A 21,875-nucleotide genomic window follows, 5' to 3' on the forward strand; every position below is an offset into this window, starting at 1 on the left:
TTCAGGAAAAACGAAAATTTTGTATGTCGGCCATCTTGTTTTTCCGCCATTTTGGTTTTTTTTCACCAGAGATTGGATTTGACCAAGATTTGAATATGTTTCGCGAAAGAAAAATTGCTCCTGGTTTTATAGTTTTGCCAGGCCGTAGGGTGTCTCCCTGATGCGGAGCAGATTTCAAAGATCTAGAAGTTATTCTATTATAAAATTGACGTTCCAATGACATCCCCATACACAATTTTTACCCCTGAGACATTTTCCGGAAAAACAAAATTTTGTATGGCGGCCATCTTGTTTTTCCGCAATTTTCTTTTTTTTTCACCTACAATAGAATTTGACCAAGATTTAAATAGGTTCTGTGAAAAAAGAACCGTTCCAGGTGCGATAGTTTCGCCAGGCCGTAGGGTGTCTCCCTGATGCGGAGCAGTTTTTCAAGATTAAGAAGTATTTTTATACTCAACAAGACGTTCCGATTACAACCCCATACACAGTTTTTACCTCCGAGACATTTTCTGGAAAAACAAAATTTTGTATGGCGGCCATCTTGTTTTTCCGCCATTTTGATTTTTTTTCACCCACAATAGAATTTGACCAAGATTTAAATAGATTTTGTGAAAGAAAAATTGGTTTAGGTACGATAGCTATGCCAGGCCATAGGGTGCCGCCCTGATGCGGAGCAGCTTTCGAAGATCGAAAAGTATATCCATACTCAACAAGACTTTCCGATTACATCTCCATACAAAATTTTTACCCCCGAGGCATTTTCAGGAAAAACGAAAATTTTGTATGGCGGCCATCTTGTTTTTCCGCCATTTTGGTTTTTTTTCACCGGTGATTGAATTTGACCAAGATTTAAATAGGGTTCGTGAAAAAAAATCTTATCCAGGTATAATAGTTGCGCCAGGCCGTAGGGTGTCTCCCTGATGCGGAGCAGTTTTCGAAAATCGAGAAATACTTCCATACTCAACATGACATTCCGATTGCACCCCAATACATTGTTTTTGCCTCCGAGACATTTTCTGGAAAAACAAAAATTTGTATGGCGGCCATCTTGTTTTTCCGCCATTTTGTTTTTTTTTCACCGGCGATAGGATTTGACCAAGAAATAAATAGGTTTCGTGAAAAAATAATCGTTCCAGGTGCGATAGTTTTGCCAGGCCGTAGGGTGTCTCCCTGATGCGGAGCAGTTTTCCAAGATTTGAGATTTTTCCCATACTCACCGGGAGGTCTTGATCACACCCCCCATACATCATTTTGACCCCCCGACGCTCCTTCTGGGAGAACAATTATGTCAGTGAGTGAGTCAGTCAGTGGGTTTGTAGCTATATATAATATAACTAGATGGTGCTAAGTGCGCTCGCTGCTAAAGCAGCTTCGCGGGCGTTGTACGTGGATTGACGTTTTCGTATAGTTTGTTTCGCATCACAGATTTGTAATAACTATTAAGACAGACACAAAAAGAAATAAAAAAAATGTGTAGGATATTGTTGGTTTATTTTATGTTATCAAAAAATAAAAATATAACATTATATTCTCTCTCTCTCTCCCTTGCATTGTTCCCATATGGTGGTGGGGTCTTTATTCCGAGTCTTTTCCTTCCACTTCGCTCTGTTGGATGTATCGTCTGCGGAAACATTGCAGGAACAAAGATCTTCTTTGATGACATCTGCTTCTTTGCCTTCTGTATTTCCTGTTAAAAATAAAATAATATTAATTTATTTATAATAACGTATAGGTATAATATCCTTTTCTTAGTCGATAGCGATACGTTTTTGCCAAAGTGGTCGTGGTCGTCATGTAACGTACTTCGATATTTTGTAACTTTTGATTGCTGGCTGTCACACTGCTGCGTGCATTGAAGGACTTCAGGCTTGGTCGATTTTATTCTATTGCAATCATAATCTCCTACACAGTTTATTACACTCTGCATTTCCTGTGAATAAAATATAAATATTACATTTTTATCCTTAGTCTATAGCGATACGTTTATGCCAAAGTAGTCGTGATCGTCATGTAACGTACCTCGACATCTTGTTACTTTTGATTGCTGGCTGTCACACTGCTGCATTCTTTGAATGAGCGGCCAACATCAGGCTTGGTTTATATAATACTATTGTATTAATGATCTCCTACGCAGTTTTTTGCCTTCTGCATTTCCTGTAAATAAAACATATAATTAAATATTATATGTAATTTATTTTTCTTAGTCGATAGCAATACGTTTTTGCAAAAATAGTTGTGGTCGTCATGTAACGTACCTCGATATCTTGTTACTTTTGATTGTTGGCTGTCACACTGCTGCATTCATTGAAGGAGCTGGCAACATCAGGTTTGGTTTATATAATACTTTTGTATTAATGATCTCCTACGCAGTTTTTTGCCTTCTGCATTTCCTGTAAATAAAATATATAATTTATTTTCCTTAGTCGATAGCGATACGTTTTTGCCAAAATAGTCGTGGTCGTCATGAAACGTACCTCGATATTTTGTAACTTTTGATTGTTGGCTGTCACACTGCTGCATTCATTGAAGGGGCTGCTGACTTCAGGCTTGGTCGATTTTATTCTATTGCAATCATGAACTCCTACACAGTTTATTGCCATCTGCATTTCCTGTAAATAAAATATATATTATTATTTTTTTCCTTAGTCTATAGCGATACGTTTTTGCCAAAATAGTCGTGGTCGTCATGAAACGTACCTCGATATCTTGTAACTTTTGATTGCTGGCTGTCACACTGCTGCATTCATTGAAGGGGGGCTGCTGACTTCAGGCTTGGTCGATTTTATTCTATTGCAATCATGAACTCCTACACAGTTTATTGCCATCTGCATTTCCTGTAAATAAAATATATATATATTTTTTTTCCTTAGTCTATAGCGATACGTTTTTGCCAAAGTGGTCGTGATCGTCATTTAACGTACCTCGATATCTTGTTACTTTTGATTGCTAGCTGTCACACTGCTGCATTCATTGAAATAGCGGCCAACATCAGGCTTGGTAGTACTATTGTATTAAAATCTCCTACGCAGTTTTTAGCATTGTGCATTTCCTGTTAAAAAAAAATAATGTTAATTTATATATATTAACTTTTATTTATAAATATATACATATATATATTAGGTGATTTCCAAACTACCCAGGAGGTACACCCAGTAGCTCGCTTTTTTTCATGTGGTTCCCCCGCTAATCGAGGCCGCATCCACCTACTTATATGAGAAGTAGGTTCTATCTAATGAGTTAGCAATAGTCATTCAATAAGCAGAGAAATGTGAAAGAAAAAGCAATTTTTAGCTAAGGAATTTAAAATAAAAAGCAATTTTCAGCAATTAGCATGCAATAAGCAAAGCAATTACTCAGTAATTGTCAAACATAAGCGAGTTGTATAATTTAAAGATATTATTGACAATAACAAACACGTACCGAGTTTGTTAATACTTACATTGAGTTATCATCGCTAAGTTGACCAAATTATTAGTACAGGTTATCACATTCACTAAATGAAAATATGTGTTTTTATCAATTGTAACAATGCTTGCATGACCTAACCAACCGTTGGTGTTGTGGACGCCAATCTTCAAGAGACAAGTGGACGGGTGTGAGGAAAACTGGCAAGATGAACACGTCGGTGTGGGTGCGACTGGTGCACGGGAGAGAAGTGGAGCTAGTTGGCAGATGGAATTAGGCATCACTCTCTTGCTTCAGTTAAGTTCCACTCAGATCAGGTGGGTTGTCGCATGGATGAACATCGCATGGGTTGGAGTAATTCGGAGTAGAACTGTCCATGTTGTTCCCTTCATCGTAGGCACTTCAGTGGACTGTGGGTCGATCAACAATAGTTACGTGAGTTGGCTGTCAAACCGATATGACGTGCCAGCCGAATCTAGCGACCAGGTATGCAGGGGATGGAGGTATCCTGTGGAGTAATCATATCAGCAAAGGTGAAAATGTCGGTTGGGAGTGAAATGGAGGGAGAAGGAGAGCTGCAGTCAGCGGTCACGATCTTGCTGTAAATAGACTACATGCTCAGTTTACGTGTAGTTGTAACTGTTCGAAGTTAATTGAAAACGATCGATATGCAAATTCCTGTTTAATGAAACAAGTAATAAATGAACAGGCAGGTGTTTTTTCGGTATTTAAACGCTAAGACCGTTGTTTGTTTATTGATTAGCAGTGGTATGATGAATCTTGGATACTGATGAATGCTAATAAGCTAAGTATTTAAAACAAAATCACATTCAGAAGCACTAAAAACACATTAAATTAAAGAACGAAATAATACCGTATGAAATATTATTTAATACTAGCTTTTGCCCGCGACTTCGTCCGCGTGCCGTGTTATATAAGAGAGAGATCTTTGTGTGTGTGGGAGTGCATACTTATGCAGTTTAGATTTTTTCATAAGTACATTTTTTTTTCCCAATAACTCCCATTTTTCAAAATACAGCCAAAAATAAACTTTATATTTACTAAGGTATACATGCGTGCTAGATTGAATCAATTGATTGAATTGTTTTTTTTTTAATTGATTGTTCATTGAGTTTTAATTTTAATACACACTTCCTCTCTTCCCTTCAACGTTGCTGTGCCCTATAGGGTCCATGTTTTAGTTCCTATGCCTATGTAACACCCTATTGTACTACATGGAATGCAATAAATAATTTAATTGAATTGAAAATATCTATCTTACGCGGTTTCGATTTTTCATACAAATGTTTTTTTCCCACTAACTCCCGTTTCCGTGGGAATTTTGCAATATCCTGTTGCAATTAAGCTTTAAGTTAACTAAGGTACCTGCATGCCAAATTTCAAGCGTCTAACTTAAGCGGTTTAGATTTTTCATACAAAAAGATTTTCCCGCTAATTTCCGTTCCCGTGGGAATTCCGGGAATTCCTTTCTTAATGCACCTCTACGGTACCTAAGCTATGTCCCTTCCAAATTTCAAATGCCTACGTTTAGCCGTTCAGGCTATGCGTTGATATATGTCAGTCACTGAGTCAGTCAGTTTCTCCTTTTATTTAGATTTGATTTTTTCATACAAATGTTTTTTCCCGCTAACTACCGTTCCCGTGGGAATTTTGTAATATCCTGTTGCAACTAAGCTTTAAGTTTACTAAAGTACCTGCATGCCAAATTAGAATATATATTAAAAACAGCAGATAAACAGAATATCAAGTTACGGGGTGAATGTGAACATCAGGGGCGAAACAGTGGAGCGGGTTACAGAAGCACGAAACCTTGGTCTTCTTATGGATGAGGAATTGAGATTTGAAAAATACATAATTAATACAGCTGCTAATTGCTTCTATCGGCTCAAAACCTTATATCTGATTAGACAGTTCATCAATACTGGCACTCGTATAAAGCTCTGCGATTCCCTTGTTCTGTCCAAATTCAATTATATGGATGTCGTTTACGGTCCTCGGCTCCTTGCACGGTCACGGAAGTTGATTCAGAGGGTTCAAAATGCGTGTGCAAGATTTTGTTTTAAAATACCTCCCCGCACGCACGTTACGCCGTTCTTAAATAATGCAAGTATTGTAAAAATGAATGCTCGAAGACATCTGCATCTCGCTACACTTCTATTCGGAGTTGTAAAATATAGTATACCATCCTATCTTGCAAAAAAACTGGTGTGGTCCCGTGACGTTCAGTCATATCAAACACGCTCGACGATCTACTCACTAGCAGTGCCGCGCCATCGTACTGTTGCCTTTCGCGGAAGTTTCCGGTTCGCCGCATCCAAGTGTTGGAATGATCTGCCGCCACCAATTCGTAGTCTGAAAACAATCAATAATTTTAAACTTCATTTTAAGCAACATCTTCTGCGACTACAAAAGAGTTCTTAATAAACAAAACCACTTAAACCTACCTCTGTGGTCCAGACACGACACGATGGCGGAGGCTAACTTGCGACGCGGATGCGACGGCAATATAGCTCTAACAGGCACACAGGCACACAGCTACTCATTGAAAATACACTAGTAGGCGGTACACAAATATGCGTCTAGTCTGTTCATTGGGGGTTATTTGTTATTTTTTTATTGTAACTATGGTCACTGATTCGTTAAATGTTTTTATTATCAATCAATTATTTATATTTTTATTCCCAACACTTTTAAAAACACAAAAAACTTTGGCGACGGGTTTTTTGTACAAGCTGATTACATAATAAACGTTGCACTCGGACGGCAGTGGCGGTTGAAACTGACGTAATGCGTTTGATAAAAATGTTGACGTAGTAAGCCCGCTAACGGTAGTTTTACTCCGGCCAAACCAGTTTGAGTTGCAACGTACACTACGTTCTTTCGTTCAAATCCGCACGCACACTAACTTGTCACATTCTAACATTTCTAACTTTATTTATTTGTTTATTTTATCGTTTTAAACGCATTGTTTTGTAAGTATTATTGTATTTCTTTCATGTATTTGTAGATACACTGCACACACACACGCTTTTAATATATTATGTTTTTGTAAACTAAGTACTTTATTTTATAAGTAAATATTATTATGTATTCATTTAAGTTGTATTTGTGGGAGACACGGCTTCCGTGCCTCACTTAGCAGGGTCCACAGAATACCAGCGTCGTGGCTCGCGCCGCGGCTTATGCTGAGTGAGGCCCTTTTATAAAGGACACCACCACCATCGTTGACCAGTCCATACACACAATTATTTGTATTTCTCGTGTATGTTGTCTTTTAATTTTTTTTTTATTATTATGTGTTTGATTGTAAGTTATATGTTACTCCGTGTTTTATATTATATATTTGTTATTTATTTTATATTTGTTACTGTGGTGTCCCTTTATAATAAACGTTTCTTTCTTTCTTTCTTTCTTTCAAATTTCAAACGTCTAACTTGAGTGGTTTAGATTTTTCATACAAAAGGATTTTCCCGTTAATTCGCGTTCCCGTGGGAATTTGGGAATTCCTTTCTTAGTGCACCTCCACGGTACCTAAGGTACCTGCATGACAAATTTCAAAGGTCTAACTTGAGTGGTTTAGATTTTTCATACAAAAGGATTTTCCCGCTAATTCCCGTTCTCGTGGGAATTTCGGGAATTCCTTTCTTAGTGCACCACTACGGTACTTAAGGTATCTGCATGCCAAATTTCAAACGTCTAACTTGAGTGGTTTAGATTTTTCATACAAAAGGATTTTCCCGCTAATTCCCGTTCCCGTGAGAATTTTGGGAATTCCTTTCTTAGTGCACCTCTACGGTACTTAAGGTACTTGCATGCCTGATGTTGCCAGCTCCTTCAATGAATGCAGCAGTGTGACAGCCAGCAATCAAAAGTAACAAGATATCGAGGTACGTTACATGACGACCACAACTATTTTGGCAAAAACGTATTGCTATCGACTAAGGAAAATAAATTACATATAATATTTAATTATATATTTTATTTACAGGAAATGCAGAAGGCAAAAAACTGCGTAGGAGATCATTAATACAATAGTATTATATAAACCAAGCCTGATGTTGGCCGCTCATTCAAAGAATGCAGCAGTGTGACAGCCAGCAATCAAAAGTAACAAAATGTCGAGGTACGTTACATGACGATCACGACCACTTTGACATAAACGTATCGCTATAGACTAAGGAAAAAAAATGTAATATACAGGGTGTTAGTGACATCGTAACGAAAACTTTGAGGGATGATTGAGACCATGATTATGAGATGATATCAAGTGGAATTTTCCGTCGCAAAAGTATGGAACAGAAAATAACTTAAAAAAAAAACAAAAATTTTCATGAATTTTCCGACTGAAAATTCCACTTGATTTCAACTCAGAATTATGGTCTGAATCATCCTCCTCAGTATTTGTTACGGTGTCACTAACACCCTTACCTACTTGTATGGCTACAGTATGTACTTGTGCGGGGTGTAAGTGACATCGTACCGAATACAGAGGGGGATGATTCACCTGATTATTCTGAGTTAATATCAAGTGGAATTTTTCATCGCAAAAGTATAGAATTGAAAATAATTTAAAATAACTAAAAAAAAATCATGAATTTTGCGACGGAAAATTCCACTTGATATGAACTCAGAATCATGGTCTGAATCATCCCCATCAGTATTCGTTACAATGTCACTAACACCCTGTATATTTTATTCACAGGAAATGCAGAGTGCAATAAACTGTGTAGGAGATTATGATTGCAATAGAATAAAATCGACCAAGCCTGAAGTTCTTCAATGCACGCAGCAGTGTGACAGCCAGCAATCAAAAGTTACAAGATATCGAGGTACGTTACATGACGACCACGACTATTTTGACAAAGACGTATCGCTATCGACCAAGGAAAAGAAATTATATATAATATTTAATTATATATAATATTTAATATGTATTTTATTTATAGGAAATGCAGAAGGCAAAAAACTGCGTAGGAGATTATTAATACAATAGTATTATATCAACCAAGCCTGATGTCGGTAGCTTCTTCAATGAATGCAGCAGTGTGACAGCCAGCAATCAATAGTGATAGTGACAAGAATCTAGGTACGTTACATGACGACCACGACCACTTTGGCAAAAACGTATCGCTATCGACTAAGAAAAGGATATTATATCTATACGTTATTATAAATAAATTAATATTATTTTATTTTTAACAGGAAATACAGAAGGCAAAGAAGCAGATGTCATCAAAGAAGATCTTTGTTCCTGCAATGTTTCCGCAGACGATACATCCAACAGAGCGAAGTGGAAGGAAAAGACTCGGAAAAAAGAGCCCACCACCATATGGGAACAATGCAAGGGAGAGAAAGAGAATATAATTTTATATTTTTATTTTTTGATAACATAAAATAAACCAACAATATCCTACACATTTTTTTTTTATTTCTTTTTGTGTCTGTCTTAATAGTTATTACAAATCTGTGATGCGAAACAAACTATACGAAAACGTCAATCCACGTACAACGCCCGCGAAGTTGCTTTAGCAGCGAGCGCACTTAGCACCATCTAGTATTATATAAAGCTACAAACCCACTGACTGACTGACTGACTCACTGACTCACTGACAGGGTTGTTCTCCCAGAAGGAGCATCGGGGGGTAAAAATAATATATGAGAAAAGTGATCGGGACCTCCCGGTGAGTATGGGAAAACTGCTCCTCATCAGGGAGACACCCTACAATCTGGCGTAACTATTATACCTGGATCAATTTTTTTTTCGCAAAACCTATTTAAATCTTGGTCAAATTCTATTGTGGGTGAAAAAAAACCAAAATGGCGGAAAAACAAGATGGCCGCCATACAAAATTTTGTTTTTCCAGAAAATGTCTCGGCGGTAAAAACTGTGTATGGGGTTGTAATCGGAATGTCTTGTTGAGTATAAAAATACTTCTCAATCTTGAAAAACTGCTCCGCATCAGGGAGACACCCTACGGCCTGGCTAACCTATCGCACCTGGAACAATGATTTTTTCGTACAACGTATTTAAATCTTGGTCAAATCCAATCGCCGGTGAAAAAAATTCAAAATGGTGGAAAAACAAGATGGCCGCCATACAAAATTTTCGTTTTTCCCGAAAATGCCTCGGGGGTAAAAATGATGTACGAGGGTTTTGATCGGAACGTCATGTCGATTATTTAAATACTGCTAGATCTTGGAAAACTGATCCGCATCAGGGACACCCTACGGCCTGGCTAAACTATCAAACATAGAAAATTTTTTTTTTCCACTTAACTTACTTAATTCTTGGTCAAATTCAATCACTCGTGATAAAAAATCAAAATGGTGGAAAAACAAGATGGCCGCCATACAAAATTTTGTTTTTCCAGAAAATGCCTCGGGTGTAAAAATGATGTATAGGGGTGTGATCGGAATGTCATCTTGGAAAACTGCTCCGCATCAAGGAGACACCCTACGGCCTGGCAAAACTATAGCACCTAGAAATTTTTTGATTTCACTAAAACAATATGGCCGCAATACAAAGCTTCGAACTAATACAGGACACGCGAGCAGCTTGCTGCGAGCGAACCACGCGACATCTAGTTATTTTATTATTATTATTATTATAAATATATAGCTACAAACCCATGTACTGACTGACTGACTGACTGACTCACTGACTCACTGACTCACTGACAGGGTTGTTCTCCCAGAAGGAGCGTCGGGGGGTAAAAATGATGTATGGGGGGTATGATCGGGACCTCCCAGTGAGTATGGGAAAACTTCCAGATCTTGGAAAACTGCTCCGCATCAGGGAGACACCCTACGGCCTGGCAAAACTATCGCACGTGGAACTTTTTAGTTTTGACGATACCTATTTAAATCTTGGTCAAATTCTATTGTGGGTGAAAAAAAATCAAAATGGCGGAAAAACAAGATGGCTGCCATACAAAATTTTGTTTTTCTAGAAATTGTCTGGGGGGTAAAAACTATATATTGGGTTGTAATCGGAACGACTTGTAGAGTATGAAGATGTTTCTCGATCTTTGAAAACTGCTCCGCATCAGGGCGGCACCCTACGGCCTGGCAAAAGTATAAAACCTAGAGCAATTTTGTTTTCGCATGATATGTTTAAATCTTGGTCAAATTCAATCACCGTGAAAAAAAACCAAAATGGCGGAAAAACAAGATGGCCGCCATACAAAATTTCGTTTTTCCAGAAAATGTCTCGAGGCAAAAATGATGTATGGGAGGTGTGATCGAAACGTCAAGCTGAGTATGGAAAAACTGTTCGATTTTTAAAAACTGCTCCGCATCAGGGAGACACCCTACGGCCTGCCAAAACTATAGCACCTAGAACTTTTTTGATTTCACGAGACCTATTTAAGTCTTGGTCAAAATTTATCGCCAGTGAAAAAAAAACAAAATGGCCGAAAAACAAGATGGCCGCCATACAAATTTTTGTTTTTCCAGAAAATGTCTCAGAGGTAAAAATGATGTATTGGGGTGTGATCGGAACGTCATATTGGAAAACTGCTCCGCAACAGGGGTCACCCTACGGCCTGGCAAAACTATAGCACCTAGAACTTTTTTATTTTCACGAGACCTATTTAAGTCTTGGTCAAATTCTATCGCGGTAAAAATATGGCGGGAAAACAAGATGGCCGCCATACAAAGCTTCGAACTAATACAGTACACGCGAGCAGCTTGCTGCGAGCGAACCACGCGACATCTAGTTATTTATAATATATATAGTTTTATTATATTATATATAGCTACAAACCCACTGACTGACTGACTCACTGACTCACTGACAGGGTTGTTCTCCCAGAAGGAGCGTCGGGGGGTAAAAATGATGTATGGGGGGTGTGATCAAGATCTTCCGGTGAGTATGGGAAAACTTCCAGATCTTGGAAAACTGCTCTGCATCAGGGAGAGACCCTACGGCCTGGCGCAACTATCGCACCTAGAACGATTCTTTTTTCACAAAACCTATTTAAATCTTGGTCAAATTTTATTGTGGGTGAAAAAAAATCAAAATGGCGGAAAAACAAGATGGCCGCCATACAAAAAAATATTTTTCCAGAAAATGTCTCGAAGGTAAAAACGATGTATGGGGACGTATTAAGAAGATCATGTTGAGAATTTAAATACTACTCAACCTTCAAAAACTGCTCCTCATCAGAGAGACACCCCACGGCCTGGCGAAACTATGGCACCTGGAACGATTATTTTTTCACAGAACCTATTTAAATCTTGGTCAAATTCTATCGTGAGTGAAAAAAAATCAAAATGGCGGAAAAACAAGATGGCCGCCATACAAAATTTGATTTTTCCAGAAAATGTGTCGTGGGTAAAAACTGTGTATGGGGGTGTAATCGGAACGTATTGTTGAGTATGGAAATACTTCTCGATCTTGAAAACCTGCTCCGCATCAGGGAGACACCCTACGGCCTGACAAAACTATCGCACCTGGAACGATTGCTTTTTCACAAAACCTATTTAAATCTTGGTCAAATTTTATAGCCTGTAAAAAAAAACAAAATGGCGGAGAAACAAGATGGCCGCCATACAAAATTTTGTTTTTCTAGAAAATTCCTCAAGGTCCAAAAATATGTATAGGGGTGTGTTCGGAACGTCATCTTGGAAAACTGCTCCGCATCAGAAAGACACCCTACGGCCTGGCAAAACTATAGCACCTAGAACTTTTTGGATTTCACGAGACATATTCGAGTCTTGGTCAAATTCAATCGCCGGCAAAAAACAAGATGGCCGCCATACAAATTTTTGTTTTTCCAGAAAATGTCTCAGAGGTAAAAATGATGTATTGGGGTGTGATCGGAACGTCATCTTGGAAAACTGCTCCGCATCAGGGAGACACCCTACGGCCTGGCAAAACTATAGCACCTAGAACTTTTTTGATTTCACGAGACCTATTCAAGTCTTGGTCAAATTCTATCGCGGTAAAAAAATGGCGGGAAAACAAGACACGCGAGCAGCTTGCTGCGAGCGAACCACGCGACATCTAGTTATATTATATATAGCTGGAGACCCACTGACTGACTGACTGACTGACATAGTTGTTCTCCCAGAAGGAGCGTCGGGGGGTGAAAATGATGTATGGGGGGTGTGATCGGGACCTCCCGGTGAGTATGGGAAAACTTCCAGATCATGGAAAACTGCTCCGCATCAGGGAGACACCCTACAGTCTGGCGAAACTATCGCACCTGGAACGATTCTTTTTTCACGAAACCTATTTAAATCTTGGTCAAATTTTATTGTGGGTGAAAAAAAAACAAAATGGCGGAAAAACAAGATGGCCGCCATACAAAATTTTGTTTTTCCGGAAAATGTCTCTGGGGTAAAAATTATGTATGGGGGTGTGATCAAAACGTCGAGTTGAATATGGTATTACTTCTCGATCTTGACAAACTGCTCCGCATCAGGGAGACACCCTACGGCCTGGCAAAACTATAAAACCTGGAGCAATTTTTCTTTCGCGAAACATATTTAAATCTTGGTCAAATCCAATCCCCGCTGAAAAAAAAAAAAATGGCGGAAAAACAAGATGGCCGCCATACAAAATTTTCGTTTTTCCCGAAAATGCCTCGGGGGTAAAAATGATGTATGAGGAATGTGATCGAAACATCATGTTGAGTATGGAAATACTTTTCGATCTTCGAAAGCTGCTCCGCATCAGGGAGACACCCTACAGCCTGGCGAAACTATCGCACCTGGAACTTTTTTGTTTTCACGAAGCCTATTAAAGTCTTGGTCAAATTTTATCGCCGGTAAAAAAAAACAAAATGGCCGAAAAACAAGATGGCCGCCATACAAATTTTTGTTTTTCCAGAAAATGTCTCACGAGGTAAAAATGATGTATTGGGGTGTGATCGGAACGTCATCTTGGAAAACTGCTTCGCATCAGGAGACACCCTACGGCCTGGCAAAACTATAGCACCTAGAACTTTTTTGATTTCACGAGACCTATTTTAGTCTTGGTCAAATTCTATCGCGGTAAAAAATTGGCGGTAAAACAAGACACGCGAGCCGCTTGCTGCGAGCCAACCACGCGAAATCTAGTTATATTATATAAAGCTACAAACCCATGTTAAAGATATTAAGGCAAGAAAATAAAATAATGCGAGGTTTATGATGATTACTGGTTTACTTTAGGTAATTTACTTTAAGTAAGTACAATTATGACGTTGTGTGCGCGAACGTTTGTCGTAGCTGAATGGGGCGAGCGGCTCCCGCGCCGCTCCCTCCCCGCGCCTCAACCCGCGTCTCGCGGTCGTCGTAGACATCCTGGGGGGCCTTGGGGGAAGCCGAAGAAACCACGGGAATGGTTGAAGTCGAGGCTTTCTCCAACATATCCTCTTCTAACATCAGGGGGCATACTTTATTCAGAGCTCGTCGCTCGATTCCTCTGTACGTCACGAAATCAGCAACGCGCGCGACCCCGTCCTTGCCTGGGTAATGTCTGTGAAGTCTTCCCAGTCTCCACTTCATAGGCGGTACATTATTTTCCTTAAAAACCACCATCGATCCTTCTTTAAGGCTTGTGTAAGGAGATCGCCATTTGGTTCTCTTTTGTAGTTCGGATAGATATTCATTATGCCATCTTATCCAAAAGTGCTCTCGTAAAGCTTCGATTAGCTGGTATCTGGATGTCAGCTTCTTCGTAGTAGCCATTGGAGGTGACGGCAGTGATGTTAGCGGCCGTCCGACGAGAAAATGCCCTGGGGTCAAGGGAGAAAGGTCGTGTGAGTCGGGTGACATGGGAGTTAAGGGTCGGGAGTTGAGGACAGCTTCGATTTGCGTACAAAGCGTGCTCAGCTCCTCGTAGGTTAGACTAGCATTTCCTACTATGCGTTTCATGTGATATTTTGCGCTCTTTATGCCGGCCTCCCATAAACCACCGAATGTGGGAGAGTACGGGGGATTAAAATTAAACTTAATGCCCTCCTCCGCTGCGAACTCATACACTGACTTCAGGCTTGATAGTAACGCCCTGCCCAATTCATTATTGGCCCCAACAAAATTTGTGGCATTGTCACAATATAATTTATCAGGTTTTCCCCTTCTAGAAATAAACCTTCGAAGACAAGAAATGAAAGCGTTTGTACTTAAGTCGCTTACTATTTCTAAATGGATCGCCTTTGTACAAAAACAAATGAACAGGCATAAATAACATTTTGATATACGATTACCGCGGCCTTTTTTACTGGATATTAGGAGTGGTCCGGCGAAATCCATACCAGAAACTTGAAATGGATAATTTTGAGTCACCCTGTCCTCAGGCAGGTGTCCCATCAACGGCTCCATAGTTTGGCCTCTAAATCGAGTACAAATTACGCATTCTCTAGTTACTTTACGTGCAAGCGTCCTCCCCCCGAGAGGCCAAAACTGATCCCTAAACGTTGCTAGGAGCAGTTGAGGGCCTGCATGCAGCAAGCGCAGATGTTCGGCTCTCATCAGCAATCTTGTGAAATAATGTTTTCCATCCAATAAGGCTGGATGTTTTTTATTAAAGTTAAAGTTCGTGTTATTGAGCCGACCACCTACTCTCAGCACGCCTTCACTGTCGAGAAAAGGAGACATCTGCAACAAGTAAGATGAGGTAAGTGTTTTTTTGTTTTTAATCATATTAATAACTGTTTTAAATGTAATTGATTGTGCTAGTTTTATTAGGTAAGTAAGAGATTTATCGAGTTCATTACTTGTTAAAGGACCTAATGATCTATTCTTTTTATTTTTACAGTTATTTATGAACCTGTGTACATAACCGAATATTCTTTTTAATTTTAATGAACTCGAATAATTTTCGAATTTTATGGTTTCATTATTTTCATTATTTTCAGTGTTAGTTTTAGTTGGTAAGGTTTTAATTTCAGGCAAAATCATATTATTATCTGTGTAAGGAGTAACAGGCCATTGGGATATATCATGAATTAAATAATCAGGCCCTTCCCACCAAAATTTAGAGTTAATGAGTTGACTCGGTTCGACACCTCTTGAGGCCAAATCAGCTGGGTTAAGTTTTGTGGGTACGTGCCTCCATGAGTTTTTATCTGTCATGTCTGTTATTTCATTTACTCTATTACAAATAAATGGTTTTAAGTTTTGTGTTGGAGTTTTGATCCAAGCTAAAGTGATTGTAGAATCAGACCAATACACGATTTTATGAATAGGGCACCGGAGAGCACTGGTGACCTTGGCCACAAGACGAGCACCTAGTACTGCAGCACACAGCTCTAGGCGCGGGATTGTGATGGCTTTAAGAGGTGCAACTCGAGTTTTAGCGCAAAGAAGTTTTACGTTTACTTGATTAGTTTGATTCACTGTGCGTAAGTACGCACACGCTGCGTAGGCGTCCTTTGATGCGTCTACGAAGCAATGTAGCTCGCAGACAGTAGGTGCCACGCAGAGCGCGTGTCGGGGAACCGATACTGAAAGTAATAGCTCAAGGTCAGTGATCATTTTATTCCAAATTTTGTTTATATCATTGGGAACGACTTCGTCCCATCCTAGTTTTAATTGCCATAATTTTTGAAGTAATATTTTTAAGGTGACTGTACATGGGCTAAGTAAGCCTAATGGGTCGAAAATTTTGCACGTATTAGACAAAATAACTCTTTTAGTGATTTTGTCTGTGTTTTTATTTATATTTATAGAAAAGTTCAACGTGTCAGTGTCAGGCGTCCATCCCAAGCCTAATACGCTTGATTGTTTATTTAAGTTAAGAGATTCCGTCATGGTTTCATCATTAAAAATGTGAGGGCAATTTGTGCGGTATTTATGCAATGGTAGGCACGCAGAATTAAGTACAGATGTTACTTGATTCAAAACATGAGCTAACTCAACATCACTGTCTGCTCCAGTTAGCATATCGTCCATATAAAAGTCATGCCTAATCACATTTGCAATCGACTTGTCGGGACATTCCAGGGCCAACTGTAGCAGACAGCGTGTACTCAGGTAAGGTGCTGAGGCTGTACCATAAGTCACAGTATTAAGCTTATAAACTTGAAGAGGTTCATACTTATTGTATCTCCATAAAATCAATTGCAAGTGACGTTGTGACTCATCTATCAGGATTTGACGGTACATTTTTTGAATATCGCCAGTTAGTACGTACCTATGTTGCCGGAATCTAAGTAGGATATCAAACAGCTCATCCTGAACGACTGGACCAGTGTATTGAATGTCATTTAGGGATTTTAATGATGTAGTTTTAGCAGACGCGTCAAAGACTGTTCTAAGCTTAGTTGTTTCACTACCTTCGCGGATGACTGCGTGGTGTGGCATATAATATCCAAAATTAGGTTTTTTTGTCTTAGATAAATGTCCAAGGGACTCATACTCTTTAATGAAATTATGATACTGATTTTTAAGATCAAGGTTCTTGTCTAATTTTTTCTCAAGATTATAAAATCGCTTCTCTGCCATTCTGTAAGAATCACCCAGAGAAGTTTCAGGTTCCTTAAGTGGCATTAAGACTGAAAATCTACCATTATTATCCCGGTAAGTATTTTTAAGAAAGTGATCTTCACAATATTCCTCTTCAGTGGACATCTTAGATGACGTTGAAGAAATTTCTTCAAGTTTCCAAAACCTTGTTAAATTCTCACTGATTTCCTTTGTAAAATGACAGTACGAGGCAGATGGTTTATCACGAGTTCCTAAGGGACCAACTACAATCCAGCCAAGCTTAGTGCCCTGAAGAATAGGCAGATTAGGACCAAGAGGCACTTTTTGTGCATTTAAGACATCATAAAATATATCTGCCCCCAGCAAAATATCAATGTCAGAAGGGCGACTGAAGTTGGGATCAGCCATGTTATAATGTTTAGGTATGTTTAGTTTAGAAACATCAAAGTAGTGATTAGGCAACTGACCAGTGATTTCAGGTACAACCAAGCATTTTAGATTAGTGTTAAATGATTCATTTATAGAACAGATTCTAACGTCACCAGTGACTGAGATAGGGACTTGCACGTTGTTTATGCCCGATATCATGATGGGTTCGGAATTACGATTAGCAATGCCAAGTTTATGGCTTAGGTTTTCTGTCATAAAGGAGGATTGACTGCCCGCGTCAAGCAACGCACGAGCATGGTAAGTATTATTATTTTTAGGATTAATGATCTTCACTAACGCGGTGCCAAGCAGAACCTGTCCGGAAGAACGCACTGACATTGACACGGAAGGTGATGTATTATCAGGAATTTTATCATTTTTATTTTTATGTAACATTGTATTATGTTTTTCATCGCACAATCTGCATGAGCCGAGTAAACAAACTGAAGCGTGATGACCCCTCCTCAAGCAGTTTGTGCAAAGGTTTAACTTTAAGACCTCACTCAACCTAGCTTCAGGAGACAAACCACGGAAAGATTCACAATCAATAATTCTATGTGGCTGACTGCAAAAAGGACATGACAATAACCGTTCAGGTTTTGATTTAGCAGAAGTGACAAAACTTTTTGTAAATTTATTTTGATGATTGTTATGAGGAAATGATGAAGTTTTATGATCACCCTTATTGTCTTTATTATTATGAATTCCAACCTTATATTCAGGTTTGTCACTTCTGTTTGCCTGCATAGTCTCCAATATATCCGCTCTATTTCGTAAAAAATCGATAAATTCGCTTAAAAGCGGCAAATCGGATAAAGTATTTTTATGTTCTTCCCATTTGCCATTAGTAACCGAATCCAACTTTGAAGAAATCATGTATATAATAAGAGTATCCCATTGATCGACTGGCTGCCCCAGAGTGGTTAATGCGCGTAGGTTTTTAGTTACTGTATCGATTAGGTAGCGTATCGATCGATGGACTCCCTAGTAATAGGTTCAATTTTGAACAACGCTTTTAAGTGGTTGTTGATTAAGATTTTTTTATTATTGTATCGTTGACATAACAAATCCCATGCTACCTGGTAGTTCCTTGCAGTAAATTCAATAGACCTAATGACTAAAGCAGCGCTCCCTGATAATGAGGATCTTAGGTAATGGAATTTGTTTATATCTGGCACTGACTCATTATTATGTATCAGTGACTCGAAGGTGTCATGAAATTCCAACCACAAAAAATAATTGCCGTCAAATGTGGGTAGTTTAATAATAGGTAATTTAACGTTTAAGTTATCATTTCCAACAGAACTACACTTGCCCTCATCTACGTGAGCATTCTTGTTTTTAACAGCAAAAGAATCAATTAAAGACCGAGCATTACCTATAGAAGAATAAAATAACCTTTCAGTTTGATCCCTTTCCGTAAGTTGCTCATCAAGAGTTGTACACATTAATTCTAGTCGAATTTGGCATTTTTCAAAATCACTAAACAATTCCTCCACTCTTTCAAGACGTAGGGTCAATTCTTTTATTTGTGAATCAGTAATTTGTTCTATTGAGATTTGTTTTAATGTTGCTAGGTGATTAGAAAAAATGGTTAAGCGACCCCTAATAGACCCTCTTTGTTTAACAAGGTCCTTAAACTCCTTTGTATCCTCACTCATTATGATCGTAAGTTAACCAATTTAAGGGCCAATAATCAACCAAGCAAAACAAAAATGTGCATCAAACCAGTTACAAAGTCGAAGTTCCAGCGCAGCAACAGCGTATGAGTTCCCAGCGGAGAAGCGGCGATGGCGCGCGGCGTGAGTTATGAAGGTCAACAAGGTCACGCGGTGACCTGCCAGCCGGCGACGATGCGCCGTAGGTACTCCCTGGAATAGTCGGCCAATATGTTAAGCAACAGCAACTTTTAGGTTACGCGAAGAAATATTATTTTAAATGAAGAGATTTTACGATTAATTTATTTATGATTTATGAGAAATTAGATGAAATAAACGGCAGTAAACACTGGAAATGTAAGTAATTATGTAACACGTACGTAAATCCTATTAGATTAAGCAGAATATGCCAAATATCTCGCTTGAGTTGTAGTTAAATAAGTGAAATTATTAATTTATTGTAAGAAGCCAGTGATTTTAGAACGTAAACAGTCGGTATTTTATGTTTTATGTGCAATTTTAGGCTAATAACGTGCTCATAGCTATCAAACGCAATATCACCAGGAATAGCACTTTATTATGATTATGAAAGTAGCTAATTTGTGCGAACAATTGTTATTTATGCAAATTTTATTTATGTAAATAGCACTTATTTAAAGCTAATCTAATGCAATTTGCAAATCAAAACCCGCAAGTACGCAAATCGATGGATAAAGGAAGGATAGAAAAAAGGATGGGCACTAGTACTTCCCTGGGAGCCGCTGACTCGTCGAAGCACTGCACTTTCACCGTTTAGAATTCCAAAGGTAGTCCTTTCCTTTGTTCTCGGCGCAAAGTCCGATGCGCGCTGCAATGTGTGCCACGCACTCACTCGTCCGAACTGGATTTTGTATCAGTAAATATCCGATTTTTTGCAGATTTAAGTCTTCGTCTGGTCGCCAATTTCTTGTTAAAGATATTAAGGCAAGAAAATAAAATAATGCGAGGTTTATGATGATTACTGGTTTACTTTAGGTAATTTACTTTAAGTAAGTACAATTATGACGTTGTGTGCGCGAACGTTTGTCGTAGCTGAATGGGGCGAGCGGCTCCCGCGCCGCTCCCTCCCCGCGCCTCAACCCGCGTCTCGCGGTCGTCGTAGACACCCATGTATTGACTGACTGACTGACTGACTGACATAGTTGTTCTCCCAGAAGGAGTGTCGGGGGGTGAAAATGGTGTATGGGGGGTGTGATCGGGGCCTCCGGTGAGTATGGGAAAACTTCCAGATCTTGGAAAACTGCTCCGCATCAGAAAGAGACCCTACGGCCTGGCGCAACTATCGCACCTAGAACGATTCTTTTTTCACGAAACCTATTTAAATCTTAGTCAAATCCAATCCCCGGTGAAAAAAAACTAAAATGGCGGAAAAACAAGATGGCCGCCATACAAAAATTTGTTTTCTCAGAAAATGTCTCGGAGGTAAAAATGATGTATGGGAGATGTGATCGAAACGTCAAGCTGAGTATGGAAATACTGCTTGATCTTGAAAAACTGCTCCGCATCAGGGAGACTCCCTATGGCCTGGCTAAACTATAATACCTGGAGCATTTTTTTTTTCGCATAACATATTTAAATCTTGGTCAAATCCAATCGCCGGTGAAAAAAATTCAAAATGGCGGAAAACAAGATGGCCGCCATACAAAATTTTCGTTTTTTCCCGAAAATGCCTCGGAGATAAAATGATGTATAGGAATGTGATCGGAACGTCATGTCAAGTATGAAAATACATCTGGGTTTTCGATAGCTGCTCCGCATCAGGAAGACACCCTACGGCCTGGCAAAACTATCGCACGTGGAACTTTTTTGTTTTCACGAAACCTAATTTAAATCTTGGTCAAATTTTATCGCGGGTGAAAAAAAAACAAAATGGCCGAAAAACAAGATGGCCGCGATAAAACAAATTTTTGTTTTTTCAGAAAATGTCTCGGGTGTAAAAATTATGTATAGGGGTGTGATCGGAACGTCATCTTGGAAAACTGCTCCGCATCAGGGAGACACCCTACGGCCTGGCTAACCTATCGCACCTGGAAGAATGATTTTTTCGCACAACGTATTTAAAATCTTGGTCAAATCCAATCGCCGTGAAAAAAAACCAAAATGGCGGAAAAACAAGATGGCCGCCATATAAATTTTTGTTTTTCCAGAAAATGTCTCGGGTGTAAAAATGATTAAGGGGTGTGATTGGACCGTCATCTTGGAAAACTGCTCCGCATCAGGGAGACACCCCACGCCTCGCAAAACTATAGCACCTAGAACTTTTTTGATTTCACGAGACCTATTTCAGTCTTGGTCAAATTCTATCGCGGTAAAAAAATGGCGGGAAAACAAGACACGCGAGCAGCTTGCTGCGAGCGAACCACGCGACATCTAGTTATATTATATAGCTACAAACCCCTGACTCACTCACTCACTCACAGACATAATTGTTCTCCCAGAAGGAGCGTCGGGGGGTCAAAATAATGTATAGAAAAGTGATCGGGACCTCCCGGAGTATGGAAAACTTCCAGATCTTGGAAAACTGCTCCTCATCAGGGAGACACCCCTACAGTCTGGCGTAACTATTATACCTGGATCAATTTTTTTTTCGCAAAACATATTTAAATCTTGGTCAAATTCTATTGTGGGTGAAAAAAAAACAAAATGGCGGAAAAACAGATGGCCGCCATACAAAATTTGTTTTTCCCAGAAAATGTCTCGGCGGTAAAAACTGTGTATGGGGTTGTAATCGGAATGTCTTGTTGAGTATAAAAACTTCTCAATCTTGAAAAACTGCTCCGCATCAGGGAGACACCCTACGGCCTGGCTAACCTATATCGCACCTGGAACAATGATTTTTCGCACAACGTATTTAAATCTTGGTCAAATCCAATCGCCGGTGAAAAAAATTCAAATGGTGGAAAAACA

General features: G+C 39.2%; 2 protein-coding genes and 1 long non-coding RNA gene across 10 annotated transcripts in view; 1 reads left to right on the forward strand and 2 right to left on the reverse strand.

Moving 5' to 3' along the window:
* The window catches only part of LOC126373657 (monocarboxylate transporter 4-like), a 107,126-nt gene that overhangs the window by 12,572 nt on the left and 72,679 nt on the right, over nt 1-21,875 (forward strand). The window lies entirely within an intron of this gene.
* Nucleotides 1,475-21,875, reverse strand: part of LOC126373662 (uncharacterized) — a 23,672-nt gene continuing 3,271 nt past the window's right edge. Inside the window, exons 1-7 of one of the 4 annotated variants that reach the window (XR_007567352.1) lie at nt 2,922-3,346; nt 2,698-2,834; nt 2,475-2,609; nt 2,256-2,390; nt 2,020-2,154; nt 1,804-1,930; nt 1,475-1,687 (exon numbers count right to left, since the gene is read on the reverse strand). This is a non-coding gene — a long non-coding RNA (uncharacterized LOC126373662). Of the gene's footprint in view, nt 1,688-1,803; nt 1,931-2,019; nt 2,155-2,255; nt 2,391-2,474; nt 2,610-2,697; nt 2,835-2,921; nt 3,347-21,875 lie in introns of those variants that run through there. The other 3 variants (XR_007567349.1, XR_007567353.1, XR_007567350.1) reach the window with 3 other exon arrangements.
* On the reverse strand, nt 13,558-20,067 carry LOC126373655 (uncharacterized). Of its 4 annotated transcripts, XR_007567338.1 has the most exons (3): nt 19,000-20,067; nt 15,736-15,860; nt 13,558-14,150 (listed from the first exon to the last, which is right to left on the reverse strand). XR_007567338.1 is itself a non-coding variant. In XM_050019874.1 (2 exons), the coding sequence occupies exon 2, from the start codon at nt 15,487-15,489 to the stop codon at nt 13,609-13,611; it is 1,881 nt and encodes a 626-aa protein (XP_049875831.1). In that variant the 5' UTR covers nt 15,490-15,860; nt 19,007-20,067; the 3' UTR covers nt 13,558-13,608. The 4 variants fall into 4 exon arrangements, 3 of the variants coding, with proteins under 3 accessions (XP_049875831.1, XP_049875830.1, XP_049875829.1); XM_050019874.1 differs by having other exon boundaries at nt 13,558-15,860; nt 19,007-20,067; XM_050019873.1 differs by having other exon boundaries at nt 13,558-15,860.

The sequence above is a fragment of the Pectinophora gossypiella genome, chromosome 16 (assembly GCF_024362695.1).
Source record: "Pectinophora gossypiella chromosome 16, ilPecGoss1.1, whole genome shotgun sequence".
Taxonomy (NCBI): Eukaryota; Metazoa; Arthropoda; class Insecta; order Lepidoptera; family Gelechiidae; genus Pectinophora; species Pectinophora gossypiella.